The sequence below is a fragment of the Aythya marila genome, assembly GCF_965140915.1.
Source record: "Aythya marila genome assembly, chromosome: 2".
Classification (NCBI taxonomy): domain Eukaryota; kingdom Metazoa; phylum Chordata; class Aves; order Anseriformes; family Anatidae; genus Aythya; species Aythya marila.
This window is the reverse complement of record NC_139043.1, coordinates 115,004,223-115,025,503: the sequence shown is the minus strand read 5'-3', so window position 1 is coordinate 115,025,503 and position 21,281 is coordinate 115,004,223. Positions and strand designations below refer to the sequence as shown.

At 44.9% G+C, this 21,281-nt stretch overlaps 1 protein-coding gene across 1 annotated transcript in view; it reads left to right on the top strand.

Moving 5' to 3' along the window:
• Positions 1-1,029: 1,029 nt before the first annotated feature.
• The window catches only part of TAF4B (TATA-box binding protein associated factor 4b), a 70,074-nt gene continuing 49,822 nt past the window's right edge, over positions 1,030-21,281 (top strand). The window contains exons 1-4 of the mRNA XM_082755451.1: positions 1,030-1,436; positions 15,907-16,055; positions 16,806-16,913; positions 21,016-21,183. Of these exons, the coding sequence (XP_082611577.1) occupies positions 1,193-1,436; positions 15,907-16,055; positions 16,806-16,913; positions 21,016-21,183 (669 nt within the window). The 5' untranslated portion in view covers positions 1,030-1,192. The remainder of the gene's footprint in view (positions 1,437-15,906; positions 16,056-16,805; positions 16,914-21,015; positions 21,184-21,281) is intronic.

Sequence of the window (21,281 nt, the reverse complement as noted above, 5' to 3'; positions counted from 1 at the left end):
TTTTGGCCCAAGTTTGTTCTGGAAGGGCAGAATGCCTGAGGCAAGGGAAAGGCCATGGTGATGAGGGTGAGGGGATGCTGTGTGAGCGAGCGAACAGTAAGTTTGGATCCTAAGTAGTTCTGCTAGGTTCCTGGATTTAGGAATATGTGTCTCTGGTGCCATTTCTCTTAGCTGGTATGTTGAAATGAAGGTGGGATAGCAGGACTTTCTGCAGCCTGTTCCAGCTACCGGTGTTACAACAGTGGTGAAAGTGTGGCAGATCGTGCTGGACGTGCGTATAAACATCGAGGCACTTCCTCAGGTAGCCCCTGCGACGTGTCCTCGAGCCTGTTGCTGTCCGTACCAGCAAAGTTTGGGAGGGTCTGGCTACCTGCGCTGTGGCCACGTGCTGGTGGTCCTCAAGCGATTCCTGCTCTGTTGCCATTCCAGCTGCTGCTGACAGCATTTTAAAGCTGTAACACTGAAACCGAGCAAGGTTGTGGTGGCAATGGGCAAGAGAAGGAGCATTTCTCCTCCTGCTGCAGCGTGACAAGGCGATGAGCAGCAGCGCTCGGAGCTATCTGCCAGGGCACGGAGCAGCGCTGCACTGTACTGGGTTCACACTGTATTGGGTTCACACCCACTCCATCCCCAAATGTGCGTTTCTTGTGCACATTTCCAGCCGGTTGCGACGGGCGAGCAACCTCAGGGGCTCTGAAACGAAACTTTTCGGCTGGCTTCAGCGGGGCTTGCTCAGCAGCACCGTGCTGCACACCAGGCCTCGACTCCTGCTCTCCCCGTTAACCCAGACGGGCAGCGAGCCCCCACCCCACAACCACCTCGTAGCAGGTGCTCGGGGCGAGCCCCCGACCCCTCCAGCACCCCAAGGTCACTCCGACACCCAGCCACAGCGCTCCGCGGGGCGGCGGGGAAGGCGCCGCCGCAGTAGGGCGAGCTGGGCGGCCCCAACCCGCCCTCCGCCCGCCTCCTTTCCTTTCCTTTCCCTTCCCTTCCCCTCCTTCTCGCCGCCGGCAGGGGAGGCCGGGCCCACGTGTGCGCCACCGCCAGCAGCGGTGAGCGGCGGGGTGACCGAGCCGGCCATGTGTGCCCGCCGCCGGGGCAGCGCCTGAGCGATGCTGCGGGGCGCCGCCGGGCTGCACGCCGCGCGGCCGCCCCCGCTCTCCCGTCCCCCAGCGCCGCCTCCTCCTCCTCCATGAGCGCCCCGGCGGCCGCCCCAGCCGGGCTGCTGCCCGCCGGCCACCCGGAGCAGGCGGCGAGCACCGCGGCTGCCTCCTCTTCTTCCTCCTCCTCCTCCTCCTCGTCCAAGGCGCCCTCCGCCCCGCCGCCCGCCGCGGTGCTGCGGGTGGCCGCCGGGGGGGCTCCGCGGCCGGCGGTGGCTCCCAAGGGGCCGCCCGCCGCCACCATCCAGCTGCCCGCCAGCCTGCAGCTGCCCCCAGGTGAGTCGCTCAGGGGGCTGCGTGGGGCGCGCTGCTGTTGGCTTGGGGGGGGGGGTTTTGGGGCGGGAGCCTTGCCCTCCGGCTGAGTTATGGGGTAGTTTGGGACTTGAGGGCAGAGGCTTGCATGGAGGGATGAATAATGTGAAGCATGGACCTGTGTCAGCAGCTGTGGAAGTGACCTGCCCTCAGCATGCAAGTCTCCTGCTACTTCTACTCCAAGCAGGCTGTTTCGGAGGAGTTGCTCTTATCAGGCAGTTCTGGAGGGGCTGTTTTTGCTGCTACAGCCAGCCAGGCCACCACGGACCATCGCCGAGGCGAAGCATTGCTCCGCATGAGGTCTGTGATGAAGCCTGAAACGCTTCCCTTTCCATAAAGCATCAGTGGGAAACACAAACACAGAGTTCAGAGAAGCACCACATTTGTGGGCATGCTTCCTAGAGCAGCAAAGGAAAGGTTAGGGTAGGAAGCATGCAGTGGTGATAAAGATGGCTTAGTGCTTCGGATGCTAACGGAGCTTAGCCAGGTGGTCCTTCCTGTGCTTTGTCCCAAGAGGATCGTGCTGTTGGTTCTGATCTTCCTCCTCCTCACTGCCAGACTCCTTTATTTTAAGCATTTAAATACAGTGACCGGTTCCACTAACCTTATTCTTACTACATTGACATCCCAGGCTATGTTACTGTTCAGTGCTGCTGTTGCCGTAAGTACCTTCTGCCAGGACAGTTCCTTTGTTGGAGCATCTCTTGCAATTACTTTCAGGTGGGATGTTGCCTAGATGGATGACTTAACATTAATTCCTCTGCTGCTGCTGCATGTGTGCATTTCCTCTTTTTCGTTTCTTTTTCATTTTTCTTTTCACGCGTCTGTATCAAAGACATATGCCTCTCCAGGAACTTTAAGAAGTTAATAAGGAAAAATAAGTCTTCATTAAGTAAGTTTTCCATCAGATTTCCCAGCACTCACACACGCATTATGCTATAACATCTGAGGATTCAGCAGTCAAGGATGAGTCTTAACTCCTTGCCAGCTTTCCTCAGAAACGAACCACAATGGAAATATTGTTATTTAATAGTACGGGCCCCTGTATCTTCGGGTTTTCTACATGGTATTTTGACCCTCGGAACGTACTGGTTTAACTGGCAGATGTTCAGTTAAACGTCTTTCCGTGCAGGTGAAGGAAGGCACGTGCGAGGCGCTGGTATTTGGGAAGTACAGCTCTGCAGTACTTCTCGTCGTTGTTTTCCTGTGAGCTCGGTTTCGTGATGTGAGGGCACCCTGCGTGTAACCTGACTTGTGTTTGTGACGGTAGGCAGATGCAGCAGGAGGAGCATTACCTTTCTGTTGCATCAGCTTGTTTTCCTTGCTCTTGGGACAAGAAATGAAGAAAGCAGACTTTGTGTTGAAGTTGAGAGGTGCCAGTGCAGTGCAGCACTGCGAACTGTAAGTAACTGCAGGGAGTTTAATACTGCAGAAGGAGCACAGTTGTCATCAGATTTCACATGGATCAGGGAAATTTCTCAAAATAATCATCCTACAGACAACTTAGAAATGCATTCTTGCTTGATAAACTGTTAATGTTCCACCTCTGTCTTTATTACTTGTTAAATATGGAATCCATATAAACATCATCCAGATACTTAACTGCAAGATGTATAGCATGAGAGCTGCAAGTGCTGATCTGCTTAGAAAAGACAGTGGAATAAAACCACTGAATCCTGATAAGTTTGTTTCAAAGAAATGATAAAATCTAGCCGCGCAGACTAAAATTGGCAGGGGATAATTCAGCTGGCTTTAAAACCATGGCATTCAACCTGTGGTACCCGTGGAAGCTGTAATGAGAAATGCATGCAGACAGTAGGCTCGCTCTGAGCTTCAGGCAGGGATGTTTGCATTGGCTTGTTTTGAGAAAGTGTGGACGGGAGTGCTCTTAGCAGGCATTTTGCAGTACTTGGGAACTTAGTGCAGCCTGGAGCAGGTGTTGCACCTGTGCTTGCAGAGGGCTGCAGTCTGGGGAAAAGTGAGGCACCCAGGATAGCTGTGTTCAACCACGTTGTTCAGGGGCAGCGAGGGCTCTTGAAAGTCATGGATTTAGGCTGTTTTTTTCTTTTTCAGCTTCTACTTTTCTCTCCCTCGCCCACAGCAGAGCCAGGAGGTGGGGGAGTTACTGGCTGATGAGTAGATACGGCTCTTCACTTCTCTGAGCACAGATTATCCTCCTGCCAAAGTTTACCAAGCTTCCCAAGGAAGATCACTGAGCTTCACATGTTCTCTAGTGCATACAGCACCCGGACTTGCTCATGAGTAACAAGGGTTTTCCAGCATGTTCTTCTGAGAAATGCAGGTTTGGGGCTGAGTAGCCAGCTGTAGGACTAGTGCTGTGTACTCAGGGCCTTCCTCCTTTGCCCTTAAGGGCATCTTGTGTACCAGCAGTGATGAGGTGGGAGACCATGCAGGTCTGTGCTGTGTTTTCAGCTGGGAGCTGTCTTTTAGGTGCCTCCAACAGGACAGGTTCTGCCCTGAAGCTCTGGTTTTGGCGTTTTGGCCTTAAATAATCTCAGACTGGATGGTGGGGCTTTTCAACAGGGCTTCATAATACCCTCGGTTAACTGAAGCTTACTGTTGTGGGGGGGAAATGGTTGGGCTGTGCTGCTAACAGGAGGAAATAGCTAAAGGCTCGGGAAGGGGAAGGAGTGGCGAGGTTTCTCTTAACACTTATGGCATTTCTGGTTCTCTGTCATAGCCGAGTAGGACAAATTATGTTAATGAAGTAATTTTAAATGTTTTCAAGGGCCGTGAGGTATGTTCATAGCTCACCTTAGTGTGTTTGGGCCTGACGCCACTTGGGACAGGTGGAAGGTCGAGAAGGAGCATAAAAACAATGAGGGAGTGTTGTTCCATGGTTTCCTTCTTAACTGTTCTTGAACGTCTGTCCCTTCTGTGTCTGCCCATGTGGGTTTTAAGTTATTCCCTGGCCTCAAATGCTGTGGGCAGTGTAACAGCATCGATGACAGGCAGGTGTTGAAAGGACAGTTAGACATAGCATCACAGAAGGGTTGGGGTTGGAAGGGACCTTAAAGCACATCTACTTTCATGCCCCTGCCCTGGGCAGGGACACCTCCCACCAGACCAGGTTGCCCAAAGCCCCATTCAGCCTGGCCTTGAACACCTCCAGGGATGGGGCATCCACAGCTTCTCTGGACAGCCTGTGCCAGGGCCTCACCACCCTCTGAGTGAAGAATTTCATCCTGATGCCTAATCTAAATTGCCCCTCTTTTAGTTTAAAGGCATTCCCCCTTGTCCTGACAAAAAGTCCCTCCCCAGCTTTCCTGTAGGCACCCTTTAGGTAGTGGAAGGACACTATGAGGTCTCCCCGGAGCCCTCCCTTCTCCAGGCTGAACAACCCCAACTCCCTCAGCCTGTCCTTATATCCAGCTCTCTGATCATCCTCGTGGCCCTCCTCTGGACCTGCTCTTGTGATGGGACAACAAAATGCAGAACTCAGCTGGATGCTGAGCGTCCTCTGTTGTTACCTTAGAAGAGCGCTGGTTCACCTGGCTCAGGTCTGTATTGTTAAACTATTGCTGAAGATGTCCACTGGCAGGGTCCATGCTGTGCCTTGCTCTAGGCTGGCAGGCTGGTGCAAGGCTCAGCTGCTGTATAATTGCTCCCTTCCATCCTCCTCAGAGGCAAAACAACAGCAGGTACAGGTCCGTGGCTCCTGTTTGCAGCTCAGTTGTCTTCACTTGTGTATTTTGGCCTGTCTCTGCCGAGTTCTCTTCTGCCTACAGCTTATCTGGGCTGATAGGGAGTAACTGGGAAGCACGGTTCTGCTTTCTGGCAGAAGACAGGCAGCCAGCAAGCAGGCACCTGTGGGTGGGAAGGAGGGAGGGAGGAAGGTTATGCAGTGTCCCAGCTCTGCTGCTGTCTGGCACAGGGCTCGATCTCTTCGGGTTTCTCTTAATTGTGTAGCTCTAAGGTCATCTGCGGAGGTGAGGGCGAGCAAAACTGCACACTGCCGCCTCCTGAAGCTGGCTGAGGGGCTCTCAAGTACAGCATCTCCTGTCTCCCTCCTCCTGTCCTATTTGTTGTCTCTTGGTTGTAAAACTGCAGGAGGAATTTGATGTTTTCATATTTGCATCGGGTCGTTCACTTTGGAATAGAAGGAAGTGCTGATTTTAAAAATAAGTTCTTATTTTCTACTTTGATTGTGTAGGAGGAGGATATCCAAAGCGTTCTTGTTTCAACGTGTCAAGAAACTAGAGGCTTTCCTTCAAAGTCTTCTGTTTCTCAATGTAGATAATTTCCTGAAGTCTAAGCGTAATGCTTACACTGTAGGATGACCGGTAGCTGCTAAATGATCATGGTTTTAACCTTTTTTTATCCAAGTAGTATCCTCTGTTTAGTAGTTCTATCAGGATGGATTGTTTGCCAACTCCTCTCTTCACAAGAGGCAACGCCAGTCACCTTTTTTCTGAGGAGGGGTCAGCAAAGCTGTGGCAGATCTGTGGAACTAAAACACACTTAAAAGACAGTGAGTAAATGTCTTCGGCTGCAACCAGTAGAAACTTCAGCTGGTCTGTAGGGTTTGGTTTTACTTCTGTGACTGAATGTGTCTGGTGAAACAATGCCTTCATATCGTTAAAGGCACTGCCTTATGGGAATTATGATTTAAATCTTGGCAGTAGATATAAAGCTGATTTCTGTATTTATGGTTTTCACATAAAAGCAGATGCATTGTGAATACTGGAGCACTGAAATATGATGCACAGTAAAATTAATGTTATCTGCTATTCAGATTTTACAATCAACTAATGATTGGTGAATGTTAAACTTTTTTTTTAATCATTAGAAGAGAGAACTCGAGCCTGACTTCTGTTGCTTTTGCTGAATTTAAAGGATGCTTATAGCAGTAAAAATAGCATCATCCTTGCACAAGAGACAGCTGAAAAAATACTAAATATATTTCAAAATTATTTTTCCAAAGTTGCTGAGAAAGTAGGTAAGCTCCTGAGTTGTTATATCAAGCAGTTTGCAATACCAGCCTTTTTTAAGTTCTCTTAGAGCACCAAGTATTTGCCCTGTCATGTGATGGAAATCTGTGCTATGTTTATTGGGTAGGACTGTACCATGGAGTTGTTTGTGCAAGTCTGGCTGTAAATTGCAAAGCTTCTGGCATGTATCAAAAATGAGTAATATGTCCTGCCCTATGCCCTTGAAGTATTTGTGTGTTTCTGACATCTTATTTTTTTTTTTTGCATGAAGCTACTTCTCTGAAAATTCTGGTGATCTTACAAGAAAACTCTGTTTAATCTGCAAAGCAGAAAAGATCTCAGTAGATGTAGGTAAGCTGCTTGTTATCCAGATTGAGATGATTCAGGTCTGTGTTGCTATCTCTTGTCACCTTTCGAATGAAGTCCACTAGCAGGTCTTGTCTCAGGGAAATACTGTGATCAGAACTGAAGTAGGGAAAATCCGATGGCAGATGGAAAACCCTTGTTACTCATGAGCAGGTCTAATTTCTGTTAAGACTGCAGAACTCGTGGAGCCCAGTGATCTTCCTGGGGTAAGTTGCTGAACTTAGAGCAGTTGGATGTTATGATGGCTCTTGTTTTTCATTGCCCATGTCTGCAGGCATCTTCTAGTGCACGCCCCCAGTTGGGTGGAGGCAGAGAAGATGGTTTTGTTGGTACTGGCTGCTCCTAGGTGATGCCTGGAAAATTTAGGTTCCTTGTGTGGATGTTCAGGGTTAAGAAGTGGGTGACACAGGGTGTCCTGGTTGGCAGAGCTCTTGAAGGCTTTCATTTGCAGCTTGCCAAGTGGCAGGTGCCTTTTAGCTACAGCGGAGCCCTCTAGAAGTCAGGTCCTGCTGTTTGGTGTATCAGGAGGGAGTCCTCTCAGGGCAGCTGATGGTGGGTGTATTCAAAACACCTGTATAGGGCTTGTATCCTAATCACAAATACCACACAGTTCTGGTGACAGTTCCAACAGTATCCATGTAGACAGGAGCTAATACTTCTGTGAAAGATTTGCTGTCTTCTGCACGGATTTTTGTTAGTCCTATCCCATTTAGGAGAAGGGGATAACCAGTGTTAAAAAAAAAATCCTGTGTTGATCTCCATGCTTGCCTTTCTGAAATACGTGGAAATCCATGCAACGAAGGGGTAAATGCGTGCATTTAGAGGAAATCAAGTGCAATTCAACCTGCTGTTGGTCCCCATGTGAACATCAAGGGAACAAGTGTCTCATTGCAAGCTTAGTCTGGATTAATTGAGTTAATTCTCCTCTTATTTAATGGAGACAGATTTAAAGGGGGGGGGGGGGGGGCGGTGATACTGCCTTTTATTAGAACTCTGTCAAGGCACCGGTTCAGATTTTAGCATCTCTTGATCTAAAATTAAAATTCATAATTAAACACACCATAATTTTCAGATTTCCCTGTAACAGCTTATTGCCTCCTGGTGTTCTAGAAGTGCTAAGTGCAGGGTATTGGCATACCTTGTGCCTGTTATAGAGCTGTGCGTTGCCATGTGTCAGACTTTGAACTCCCTATTTAAGGAATTTGACTCCAGCGAATACTAGGAGGTCGCAGCAAGCTAGAGGAGGGTGTGGTGTATGGATTCAGTGGCTTGTTGCAGTAGGAGTTCCCTTGAAGGTAAGGAAATGTCACTTTAGCTCCTTTGAGAGACTGTATCGTTGCCATCAGCTGAGTTCTCTGCAAATACACAGAGCTGCTTCATGAAGTAACTTGGGTCCATGAGAACTCGAAGTCAGTTTATCTTATCTGTAGACAGTCCTGGAACTGCCTGATTACTTAGGCAGGAAAGCAACCAAGCCTCAAGTAGAAGAGTTGCAAGCCACAAGGATGAGATGGGGAAATGCTGATGGGAAACAATCCCAGAGGATGAAAGCTGTGGCTCAAGGACAAAAGCTGGATGTTCTCACGGTATCAAATAAGACTGCTTCGTGGAACGCAGAGTTGGCCTGGAATCCCGTATGCCTACCCATAATAAAAACAGAAACTCTTGGGATTTGAGTGTAATAAATACACTTTGAATTTGAACAGAAACAGTAGTGCCATCTTGGAACTATGCCCAGAAAACATCTATGATCTCAGTTATTTACAGCCCCTCCAAGAATCACTGCAATGTCCAGATTTTCTTCAGATGTTTGGTATGGACATCTGTTGTTTGCTATAAATAAAAGGTACTCTACCTTGCATCTGGGACAGTCATATTTTTGCATAGGAGTTCTACTGTAGCTCAGTAATATGTACTTTCAAATAATGAAGCTCAACTGTGTGTGAGCCTAGGAGAACTCTTGATGGGAGCATGGGCCTTTATTCCTTGAAAAGGCATCAATGCTACTGGGGGACCCCACGGCTAGTCCATGGAACGGATATCCCCAAAAATGCACTGGTGAGCAGCTAGGCTCCAGCACTTTGGATAAGACTTACGAAACTTGTGAAACTTGGCTTCAAGTATTTGCATTTTCAGTCTAGTTCCTGGAGTAGGGGAGGGAGAGGGGGCTTTGTACTCTTCAGAAAGATGCACAGTATCTGTTATGCCAAATTACTTGAAATAATATAATAGGTTATCTGACTCTGCTCTGTCCTGCACACAATAGATTTCTTCATCCCTTTGTTGGCTCTGTATGCTTGAGAAGGCTGTGCCTGTGCAGGGTATCTCAGGAGCTGGTGCCCAGTGTCAGTCCAGAAGCTTACTGGAGAAAGGTTGGTGTTTCATGAGGTTTGGGCTGTGCAGCCCTCACGCCATTAGTGTGACAGAGCTGTGGGTGCATGGTGCTTCAAAAACCTGCTCACAATAACACAGGTAATCCTGGAAACTGTGCCTCTAGTAAAACAGTACTGTTATCACCTGGGCAGCGATATGTGCGAGTAAGGCTGGCTTTGAAATGCTTTGAGATGCAACCAGACATCCACAGCTGGTGCAGCATTAAAAGCTGTAGGCCAGAGTCTGCACGATTTGTGTGATTGGCAAAGATGCAGTCAGCTTCTCTAAAGTACTTGTGGGATGTGGCATTTCTCTGCACCCTTGCATGTTGTTGAGCCTCTCTCTATTCTGTTGTTGCATGAGAGCAAGGGGGAATTATGACCTTTGAATGCTTTTCCTGACCTGGAAATTCACGTACTTCCATACCTATGGGCAAAACAAGGTGTCTTGAATTAGAACTAAAAGTTGGATGCCTCACGGTGGTACCACAGCATCCCCATGCTAGTCACAGTTTCTGAGCCACTGGTACAAAGACCTATTAGTATACAAAGGAACAAGGAAAGAATGCAAAGAGTGACTTCTGAGATATGTAATTATGCAGTTAGTGAAATGACATACGAAGAGAATCAACTGCTTGGAGGCCTGGGTCTGTGGTGAGTGGTTGTGGTTGCTACCAGACCGGTGTGATTATTGTTTGACCATGGCTGAATTCCTTTTGCCTCTACAAACATTGACTTCCAGAGGTTGGTGATGGTCTGTCATGTGCAATAAAGTGCTTTGTGAATGGAGTGCACTGCAAGCTGAGCAACTCAGTGTGGCCCATGTGTAGACAAGCCCTCTGTCCTGCTTGTCTAGGAAATCTAAGAGCAATCACATGTTTTCCCTCAAGATGTCCCTGAGCAGGAAATATTCATGGCCTCCCCGGAAGATCAGTTGTTTAAACACAACTGTGTTCGATTTAGGAATAGAAGATGGCACTCGTCACTGGGAGCTTGTGGCTGGGTCACCTCAGGTGGCAGCCAAACCACTGTCGTAGCATCATTCTTAAGGTAGCGAGAGGCTGCACTTGTCACTGGTGTTGCCCCCAGATTGGGCTTTCATCCTTTTTTCTTCTTCAGTACAGGAATCTGCAGTCAACATTGAGGACAACTCAAGTAGCAGGTGAGCAAGTAAGCAGTTAGCTTGCATGCAGCACAGTCCATACTTCACCTGAAAACAGGACTCCAATGTATCAGTGGTTATATGAGTTGTGCAAAAGTGGGCCACACCGGTATCTAACTCACCTGCCGGGTCTTTTGCAGTATTTCATTAACACTTCCTGCCTGCCTAGCAGTCTTTTACAGCCAGTCCACAACACAATGCACCTTGGTATGGTCACCATTTAAATAGTTAGTCTCTAATAAGGTCTATTTTAGATCGGTCTTAGTCCTCTAATGTGTTTTTTTGTAACTTTTAAATGATCGAAGCAGGATTGAAGAAGAAAAAATGCCTTTTTTTTTTTTTTTTTTAAGGATGCATTTAGAGGGAGAAACTGTTTTCAGAGTGGCTGCATGGATTATCAATATTTGGCTCTTTATTTTGTGGATTTTGATTCATCCTAAACAGGCAGGCTAAGAAACTTAAAACTAATTTTCCTTTCAAGCTGACGTTCAGCTCCTGCTAAAAACATCCCCTTGAAAACTTGTTTGTACCTTGTAATTGCCTTTAAAGCTGTCCCTTTGTTTTGAGAAGCTCAGTGAAAATAGGAGACTTGTTTAGGAACAGAGAGCGCTTACGTGTTTGAAAACAGCAGTAATGTTTTTGTTGTTAAACTATTCACTCATCGATTTGGGATCTGCAAGTCTCATTTAAACCCGGGGTTTTTTATAATTCCTGTTTTTTACCTATATTCTGCATTTCAATGCACTCCTGAAGGGAACTTTGCTAACATTGGGAACAAATCTGATGCATGCACCCCTCCTTTCAATATAAACAACTCGCCCTTGTTTGAAAGCAGCTGTGGTAACTCTTAAACGAGGTGGGTCGGATTTTGTTGGTTCTTGCCTGTATGTTTTTTGAGGGGGCAGGCGTGAAAGGTATGATTTCCTAAGTAGGAGACTGGTTTTTGCTTTCTTGTGTTGTGCTGCAGTGTGCCGTGGCAAAGCAGTGCTAAAGAGCTGTTGTGTTAAGCGGTTGTGTTGGAAATTGTGTGAGCAAAGTGGTGATTTAACGTGACAATTTGAGCTTCCCACGTAAGGAGGGACCGGTGCCTCCACAGGAGCACCCCTGCTAGCTAGTTCACCTCAGGTGAAACCTGAGAAATGAAATGACAGAAACTCCTTGTGGATGTCCTCCTTCTGAAATGGCTTCAGGCTTATTTTGTGGTTTTCCAGGGCACGTGCTGCTGGTGTGCCTATGTGTAAAGGCTGCTGTGGGTGGTGGCTGTCTGTGCCCTGTCGGAGTGACCCCGGGTGCTCTTTCTGAAGGAGCAGCTCCTCTTCAGGAGAAGGCAGCTCGCTGGGGATGAAGGGCAAGGCTCCCAGTGAGACCCTAAGTTGTGAAGCTGTAGCCTGGCTCCTTCAGGTTAGCTCTGAGGGAAGCTGAGGTAAGGTGTCCATCGTCAGCTCCTTCCTGCAGGACTATGGCTGAAGGTGGGTGTGCAGGGAGCACAAGGTTTACATGAAGTGGCTGATCTTATTTCAGACGGGTTAAATGGCAGTCAGGAAAAATAAGTAGCTTCCCAAAAGGTGTTTCTGGCAGGGGCAGGCAGCATTCCTAGTGACAGAAGTCAGTGAATTGTAAAAACGGCCTCTAATCTGAGAGAGGCACCAGAGGCTTCCAAGGAAGCCCATGAATAACTCATCCCTGCCAGTAACCTGGTCACTTACATTTTCTGCCTGGGATCTGAAAATAGGAACAACAGCCTTGCAACCCTGAAGGGATTGTGCCTTGGGCTGGCTACTAAAGTGTAGGAATGTGTTAGCTCTTTTCACTGAAGCAACTTGTGTAAAACTATCAAGCTGCATCTCCTGTAAGCATTGCTGTCTTGGCAGTGCTGCCTGAAAGAGGCACCTTTGGTGTTAGGAAGATGCCTAGCACTGTTCAGTAAATATGTTCAATATTTTGGGCAGAGATCACAGGTATCTCTTCAGATTTTAAAAGTGCTGGGTGGTGGTAGCCTGAAACCTGAGTTTCACCTCTTCAGGGTTTTTTTTCCCCTCTATTTCTGTGGAGTTACATTGTAGTGACTGACTGCAAGAGTTGATCTGCGTAGTTTGGCAAGAAATTGCTTTCTAGTGAATGTGAAAAGAGCTCCTGATAAGCAATATTTTTCTTGTCGGTTCCAATAGTATTATCTTGGTAGCTGCGCAAGTCTGTAGTGAGTTTCCCTGGAGAACCTCAGGGATACCATTGCCTGCTTTTCTTTTATTTCACACTCATGCAGCTATATGCAGTGCATGAAGATCTGAGCGCTGTGCAATTTTGCCCTGGCAGAAGTTATCTCCTATGTCTCTTCTTGGAGCCTTCATTATTGACTTCGTCACTGGGCCATTGCATTTCTTTCGAGGCAGAAAGGAAGTATCAAAAGTTTGTGTTTTTTTGTTTTCAGCTATGAAAAGGTGTAGCTTACCACAACCAGAAGTGGAAAATGCCCTTCTCAGCAGCTTTCAAGTCGTTTCAGACGATCCATGCGTTTGCTGTCACTTCACAACATCAGGTTGTAACTGCCTGAACTCTTGTGTTTGAGGCTTTGAGGTGATATCTTGTGGCTTTTCACTGTATAGATTTGTAGTAGTTTGTCTTCAAGTTTGTCTTCATCTTTATTTGTGCTGGTATCAGTCTTTTCTAGTGCTGCTCCTGCAAGAGCAGTTGTAGCAGATTACCATCATGTTGGGTTTGTTGGTTTCACAGTTCTGCTTTCACTAGCTGTCACAAAAAGCTATTAACATATGAATAGGCTACCACCTTATAAAAATTGCCAAAAGGTACAATTATAGCAAAATATAAGTTTGCTCCAGGTGGAAAGGTTTGTATTACACTGGGGTGTTCTGTGTGACTGCACTGGAGTGGCCTTGGGTAACTTCTGTGTGTGCTATCACCTGGTGCACTAACTTAAAAGACTTAAGGACTTCTTGAACTGTTTTGATGAAGCATGAGTGTCCTTGTATAAGCTAATCCATTGCTGTCGTGGTCAAATGTAAAGCGGCTACTGGGACCTGTCCCCTGGTGGAGAGGGTTGGTTTTTGTGTGCTTTTTTTGTTGTTCAAAATACTGAACAACAATGCCCTGTGTAGTATTTGCACGAGCTCTCCAGCTGTGTTGTATCTGAGTTAATTTCCCACCAAGGGGAGCCTGCTGGAAGCCCTCCCTGTTCGAGTGACTGGAGGAAGGGATGCTCTTCAGGCATGGTCTTTGTTTCTGGCAGAGCTTAACTGAAATTTCATGACAGTAGTATGAAAACCACCCTTATAATTAATTAGGTTGGCTGGTAATGAACCTGTGTCTTGTATGCAGTATGATTCAGTGAAGTACAATTTGTGCTTCTCTCAGTTACGCTTAAAAAACAAACCAACATCAAATACAATGGCTAGTGACAAAAATACCCAAATACTTGAAAACAAATGTAATGCATTCCAATTACCTAAAGGAATTAAATGATAAACTTATAAGACTAGAGGTAGCAATGATGTTTTTCAGCAAGCTGAGAAAGGTAAACCTAACACCTCCAGCAGCATTGCTTCTACAATCCTGACTGTAGACCTAGAGCAAAGAGAGAGGCTTTTGCTATCTAAATGTGTGGCGGCATCAGCATGTGATGTGAACAAGGAAAAAGGCATTTTTTTTGACTGATGGGAAATTGCATGCTATGAATTGCTGTCTAAATAAGACATCACGAGAAGAAAACTGAAAATCTTCTGTGATTCCAAGCATTCACTGATTAATTTAAAAGATCCATCTGTACCTAAATGTAACTACAGTCAAGATTTCAGTGAAGAAGGGGAAAGCTGAGTTGCTGGATGGAGTATCAGTTTTTTTCAAGATACACAACCTCACCAAGTAAAGGCTGGTTGAGAATGGGGGGAATCATCTAGATGCAGCCCTGGCAGCCTTAGTTTGTGCTGTGTAAATGGCAGGATGCTGGTCTTACAGGATTTTAGATGAAGTTTTTTGTTGCCTTATGCTTTTAGATGTGAAGGATGAAAAGCTTCCTCTAAGCACCTGGCTATAGTTTCACATTTATCAACTTTTTTTTTTTTAGGAGCCGGCGGCTCTAACTGCTCTATTAATTTCAACTCGGTTAAAATTGGCTTAGGTTGGGTTGTGTGGCGTATTTTGAGGGCTTCCAGATGAACCAGCCAGTGAAGACCATTCCATGATGCAGAGTTGTTACACACGGGCAAATGCCACGAGCGTGGCAGAAGAACTGGGGTTTTTCAAACCTTGGCTAACCTGCAAGACAGATCTGTGTGGTCCTCAAAATAAATACATAAAATACATATATTTTAAAATGAAGTACTCTTATTTACCTATCTAGCATTCTTCTGTACATTTCCTCCTTTCCTGCATGAGGCCCTCATTAACCAGCTGCGCGCAAGGGGCAGTGGTGGGCATGGTAGCGGTGGACTTGGCGGCTGTTGAAGGTAAAGGAGGTGAGGCCGAAGGGAAGGTGCTCTGTATCTGTAGCTCCTGTGGAAGATCTGCAGGGGACCAGGCCAGGAACCCAGCTGGCTTTTTGTAGTTGTGACCCTGCTGAAATGTCTGGATTTCCACAGTCCAGCCCGTGGGGGGACGGGGAGGAAGGAGGTGGCACTGGTAGCTGAGTGGCTCCCAAATGCAGAGCAGCTGGGACTCTGTTGTGGCGTCTGATTCCCCTCAGAGTGCTTGTAAGTTGAAAGCTTGAGTAAAAATACCTCATTGTTTGTTAACTGTTCAATTGTTGGTCATTATAGCTGGTGGATTAGGAGGAGGGCTGTAGGAGCAATCATGCTGGGCTGACATTGCTGTATGTTTAAAAGGAAAAATGAAACCTGAGAAAACAAGGCAGGATAGTTACTTTTTCATGGGGATCTTCCTATTTGGCTGTAAGCAACTTTGCTTATATCCATGAATTCAAATGATTGTGGACAGATCCTTGACAGAGGGACAGCTGGAAATGTCTGAAATGACTTTTGGTGGGGACCACTGCCCTCTGAGGGGCAGCATGGTCTTGGTGTAGGCTGGTATTACTCAGGCTGCAGTTCCCGTTGCAGGTTTCCTCTAAACTGCATCTTCACCTGCAAGCTTGTGCCTGAATGCTCGGGAAGGGAAAATGTTCATAGAGGCACTGAAGTCCATGCAATAGAGGTGATATGCCTTTTTGTAGGCTGAAGGACTGTGTGAAGAGGCTACAGTTAAAGTAATTCCAGTGTGTGTGTGTCCTGGTGGGGGAAATGTCTTTTTTTTTTTTTTTTTCATGTTCCAAACATCTTTTGACTCAAATAATGAATTGCTTTGCAATTTGTATCTTGTACACACATAACGTTTTGATATGGCTGTCTAGTCAAGTTTGTCACTTGACTTCAGGAGTTGCTTTCTATGATAAAATGCAGTGTAAAACTGATGTAGGCTTTCTAGTTCTTATATTTCTTGGCAATTGTTCCTTGGAGTAAGAAGCTAAATATTACATTAGCTTATCAGTGCGGTCTAGCTATTTCTTCCACAGATGTATAGCAAAGCCATAATATCGCTGAATTTCTAACAGTCTGGATGTTTTTCTCCAACAGGAACTGTTCTTATCAGAAGCAGTAATGGTCAACTAATGCTGGTATCTCAACAAGCAATAGCACGAGCACAGACTCAGCCACAAAATAACACAAGCGTACAACCGTCTGTACCTAGCAGCACACCTACAGTCAGAATATGTGCTGTACAGGTAAAGTGTCTCCTAATTAAACATTTCATGTAGCTATATATTACATGGTCATAACTGGGTTTGCAAATACGCTATTATGGGTTAACTAAGCATTTGAATGTTTCCTGAGTATCATGGTTGGTGGGTTTTGCACATAATAATTGTGCTTTGCTTTTTAGGTTTTTCGAATTGCTAGTCATTGCATATGGTATAGTTCAACTTAAGGATTTCCTCTATTATGAGAAAGAAGATGTTTGTTTAAAAAAAACAAACAAAACAAAACAAAAAAACCCACCCACACTACCTATATGGGTACAGCTAGTATAACTGCAACCTTCCGATCTTCTTATGGGATACTTCTCTGAAGCAAAGTGAAGCTGAGAACCTTTCCCAGGTCCCCAGGATTTTCCTTCTCCTTCCCTAAGCTCTGCTGGCTTCTTGCTTCCATCTTCTGTTATGTAGTCAGCACACAAAGTAAAAGGTTCAGAAAAGTAACCATCTGCATAATACTCCCCAAAAGCTTATCCTTTAACCATTTTATTCTGATTAGGCATTGTGGCTAAATGTCCCTGAGTATGTTCTTACATAAACTATTAGGCAAATAGCTTTGTTGAAAAGTGTTTTCACAATACGGGTTATATGAAAGATATTTGTCTCATTACTGTAAGAACAGGTGTCTTGGTTTATATCGAACAAGAGCAGGTAGTAACTTCAGTGCCTGTGTTTTCTGTGTGTGCATAATTGTTATTTATGTATTTATTCTTTTTTAAGAACTCTGGCACCCAGTTACTAAAGAAAGGAGTAGTTACTCCTGTGAAAACATTATCTCAAACAACAAATGCTGTGGTTTCTACTGTTCAGCCAACTGCTGTAATACAGGTAGGTAGCAAGCTTCATTGCACAAAGGAATAAGTAATGGAGAAAACTGGAAAAAGGATGGATATGTTCTTGTTATTTCTAACTCTGTGGTTTTCACTAACCTTGTAACTTCTGCTCTTAATTTAATGATGCTTCTGCCAGCGCATATCAGGTCTTCCCTTATTGCTGGAGAAAACACTTGCAGAATGTCAGTGAACAATGGGTAAAATAAATAGTTTAAAGAACCATTTTCAGTGCATTTGTGCCTTGTGATTGAGCTCCTTCAAGCTCTAGATGAGGCTTTTTCTGGGGGATGGAGGCTTTCTAATGCTTTCTTGTTTAGGTTCCCTAATTTCTTAGGGGGAACAAGTATACTTAAGATGTTGCTGAGGGGAAGATGAGCTAGCTGCACCAGTCACACTGTTTTTCAAGTTTGCACTTTTGATACTTTTTTTTTGTTTTTCTTACTAAAGGCTGAAGGAAGATCATAGCTGAAAACATCAGTTCTCTACATGAATTTGGGAGACAGATTCCAAAGATATGACTGTAGATAGTGATTGGAAATGCCGCATTATTTTTATTTTTCCAACTTATTTCTTTTTACCAGAGGAAAATGCTGTAGGACTCTTCTGGAGAGGCCCTTTCTACTTGTACAGCATGAGAGTTCTGGGTCCATTTCTTTCTCTGTTCTTGGGCACCAGATTTCTGGGTATGCACTGTGTGATGAAAATGCTTCTTTCTGCAGCTCAAGTATACTGTTATCCCTGGAGAATTTTTTTCTTGTACTCACTTTTTTTAAAATTTTTTTTTTGTAGAAGAGCTTAAAGGGGGACTGGTTGAAGGGGGACTGGAGTGGTTGACCAAGCATTCAGAAAATGAGCAAAAAAAAAAAAAAAAACAACAACAAACTCATGTTGGATGCATGTTCTTGACCTTGAGTGTATTTGAAAGATGGGAAGATGGGGAGATAAGTTTGCTGACAGCAGTAACTAACAGTCTGACTTACAGATTTGTCCTCCTGCTGTTTTTCTGTATTAGTAACTGAAAATTACTTGCAGCTCTGTCTGTGATCTTTTCTCTCTTCCTTCTCACTACAAATGGATAATGTTGGGCTTAAAGGGGGAAACCCAGAAATCTCTTAATACCTTTTCTGTTTTACTTAGAATGGAAACAACACATTCTTCTTGTCTAACAAGAACAGTAGCATGTATTCCTGACCTATTTTTATTTTGGATTACTAGCTTGCAAACCATGTGTTCATGGTCTCCACATAGAAAGCAGTCTTTAGGATATAAAAATAATAGTCATCTATTGTACTACCTGGAAAAAAGAGAGTTTTCTTGCATCTGATGGATGAAGCTGCCTGCATCCTCACAGTCTAATGTGAATCAATGTTGAGGATCATCATGCTATTAACCTCTGTTTTTAACTTTCATTTTTGACTTGGTTCTTCTGTACTTTCTTAGTTCAGTTTTGCTATAATCAGTTCAACTTGTGATTTTTCTGAGATACTTCAAGAGGCAGGGTATTTTTTGGCAATTTTTTTAAATTATTTTTTTTGGCTGTAAAAACCTAAACACTTCTAATGAGTGTGGGGCTGGATTTGAGTAGCCAGAAGGATGACTCTAGGAAAAATGCACGCTGCTGTTTTGTTCATAACAGCTTCCTCTGAGCCTGCCTGTCTGTAGACTATTGCAAACCCCTCTGTACAAGTCTCTTTTACAATAAAGAGTAAATAGGTTCGTATGGATCCATACTGCTATCACAGGGCCGCTTCAGTCCTCATCCTGGGGCAGGTGAGATGAAAGAGGTCTGACAAGGGAGCCCATGTGGCAGGTTGCAGGAACTGCCTAGGGAAGGAAAGGAAGAACCCTTGGGCCTGGCTTCCTTGGCAGCTGTCTCATTCATCAGTCCTAAAAGAACTTGATGGTGTTAGGCTTGAGGGTTGTTGAGATAACAGAAGAGGAGTGTTGGTGTAGAGATACAATGTCATGACAAAAAGTGGGAGACAGTGGAGAGGAAAAAGAACTTGGCTTGATTGTGTCTCTTATCCTGTGCTGAATGTAACTTGGTACACTACTGCATGCAAAACTCTCTCCTTTTACTGACTGCAGGGTTATTCTTCTCATCCACAAAAGCATATGTTAGTCATCATTCCTGAGTGTTTGAGCTCAGAGGTTGGACAAAATACCTGTACTTCTTTTTAAAAAAAATCTTTTTACCTTCTTCCCAGATGGGATAACAGAGTTGCAAAGTATCTAATTAGCATCATGCTGGGGCACTTTCATTTAGATGCAGAGCACTTCTCTTGAAATGACTTCAAAATATGCAGGATTAATGCCATTTTTTTGTGTGTGGTGACTGTTTCTCTGTTGCTCAAAGTGAGAATGAGAATTGTCAGCAGCGAGAAAGGTTGAGGGCAGATGACAGAAGTTAATTCCCATATATTCATCTTTCTGGGAAAAGGGTCCAGCAGACTTCCCGTTGTTCCCTCCCTCAGCTGATAAAATACTGTTCTGGTCTTGATGTGTAAACACACTGGAATTTGCAAGAGAGCAGCTCCAGCAAACCTCATGTTTTCGTTTTTTAAAAGCCCAAGGCATTGCAGCTTGACAGTTCTGTGCTCTGTCCCCTTCCGCCTTCCTCCCTCCCATCTGTTTGTGGGATTCTCGTGCCCAGTTTGCCTCCCTGTGGTCTTCGAGCTGTTGAGCCTCATCCTTGGAAGAGGCAGTGGTGGTGGCAAAGATCCTGCAGAGAGCTATTAAAGTGTTACCAACAGTGGGAGCCGAAGCTGGAAAGCTTTCTGGTAGCTGCCTGCTTCTTTCATGTCAAGCTGGCAGCAGCCTGGGGAGGTGTAGCGGGGGAGAAGGATCCACCCAGGAAAAAGAGCCTGACAGAAGTGCCAGTGTTTTGCTCTAGCTCTAAAGGTTGGCTCGCTAATTTTCCCTGTTCTGATGGGTTTAAAGACACTTTGATATTCTACATGAACTCTATCCAGTTCTGATTTGTTATTGTTTTATCTGTGACAGGGTAAGCTGGGCTGTTGCATTACCACCTTATGAGTAATGGGTGGAGGGAAAAAACTACGTACTTTCAGGCTTCAAATCTGAACTGGAATTTTTACTTGTTTCTGTTGGGTCAATCCATGGCTTTTTAGTTAACACATTAAAAAAAAAAAAAAGCATATTTTTAATTTTCTTTAGAGACAAAATCTATTACTTGTACCATTATATCAGAAGAACAGTTCGTTTTTTTTTTTTTTTTAATGTATCTGAAATACTAATGCTCACGTTTAGTAGGTTTTCTTTGGCAGCTATTATTTTTCATCCTGCTTTGCAAAGGGTAATTGTAGTTCATTTTTTTTCTGTAAACCTTCACGACTCTTGTGCTGCTGGAGTGTCTGAATCTGTTGATAGATAAAGAGGTTTGAAAAAGACCTGAAAGTCCCATAAACGAGTTTTGAAAGGTTATGTGTCTGGGCTGATTTGAGAGAGATCCAAATCGGTGTCCACAAGGAAAAAGCAGGAACAACTTGGGTATTTCTGCTTGACTGGCTGCTTTCACTAGCACGTTCATCCTTCTAAAGTGGACAGAAGACATCTTTAACCTGGTGCATGCATGATAGGAAAATGTAAGGGGTATTGCAACTGAGAGAGGAGCTGCGGGGGGAAAAAAGTGAGATAAATAATCACTTGAAGTCATATTTTATCTTCAGAGTAGTATAACTTGGCTTAGAATTAAATTGATTAGTCTTAAACTGTAGAAGCTTGACAAAGTGAAGGCTTAGTTAGGCCTAGGTTTCTTCAAGACAGCTTTACCTTTCTCTTTTCACTTGAAGTTGTAGGCAGTGACTTCGGACTGTGTGAGCCTCTGTCCTTCCCCATCACCCACTGACTCAAAAACAGAATGATGGCTGTGCTGGTTTTGTCACTTACTGCATTAAATAGAGCTTCTCAAAGGAAATGAATCAGAAGTTGTAAAAACAATCGGAAGACTTGCTCATTTATGTTTTAAATAGTAATCTCGAGTGTGGAGGAAAGATGCTACTTAGTATGCTAGCAGAATACAGTATGTGTTTGTCATATTAATCTTTGGTTTAAAAAGTGTTAATTTTTCTATTCAGCCAGCAGCTGCAACAGCTAGTGTTACTACAGTTACTGCTGTAAAGCCTTCGAGTACTGGAACACCTGTAAAACTTCCAGTTACAGGACCACCTGCACAATCCATCTCCCAGAAGGCAGTCTCTGTGAAAGCAGAGGGCACAACAGTAGCACAGACCAGCGCTTCTGCAGTAAGGAAAAAAAATTTAATTAAAAATTAACATTCTCTATATTCATCAGAGGTTGGAGAGCCAATGCAACACCTAACAGTCTTCTCTTTATTTCCGCG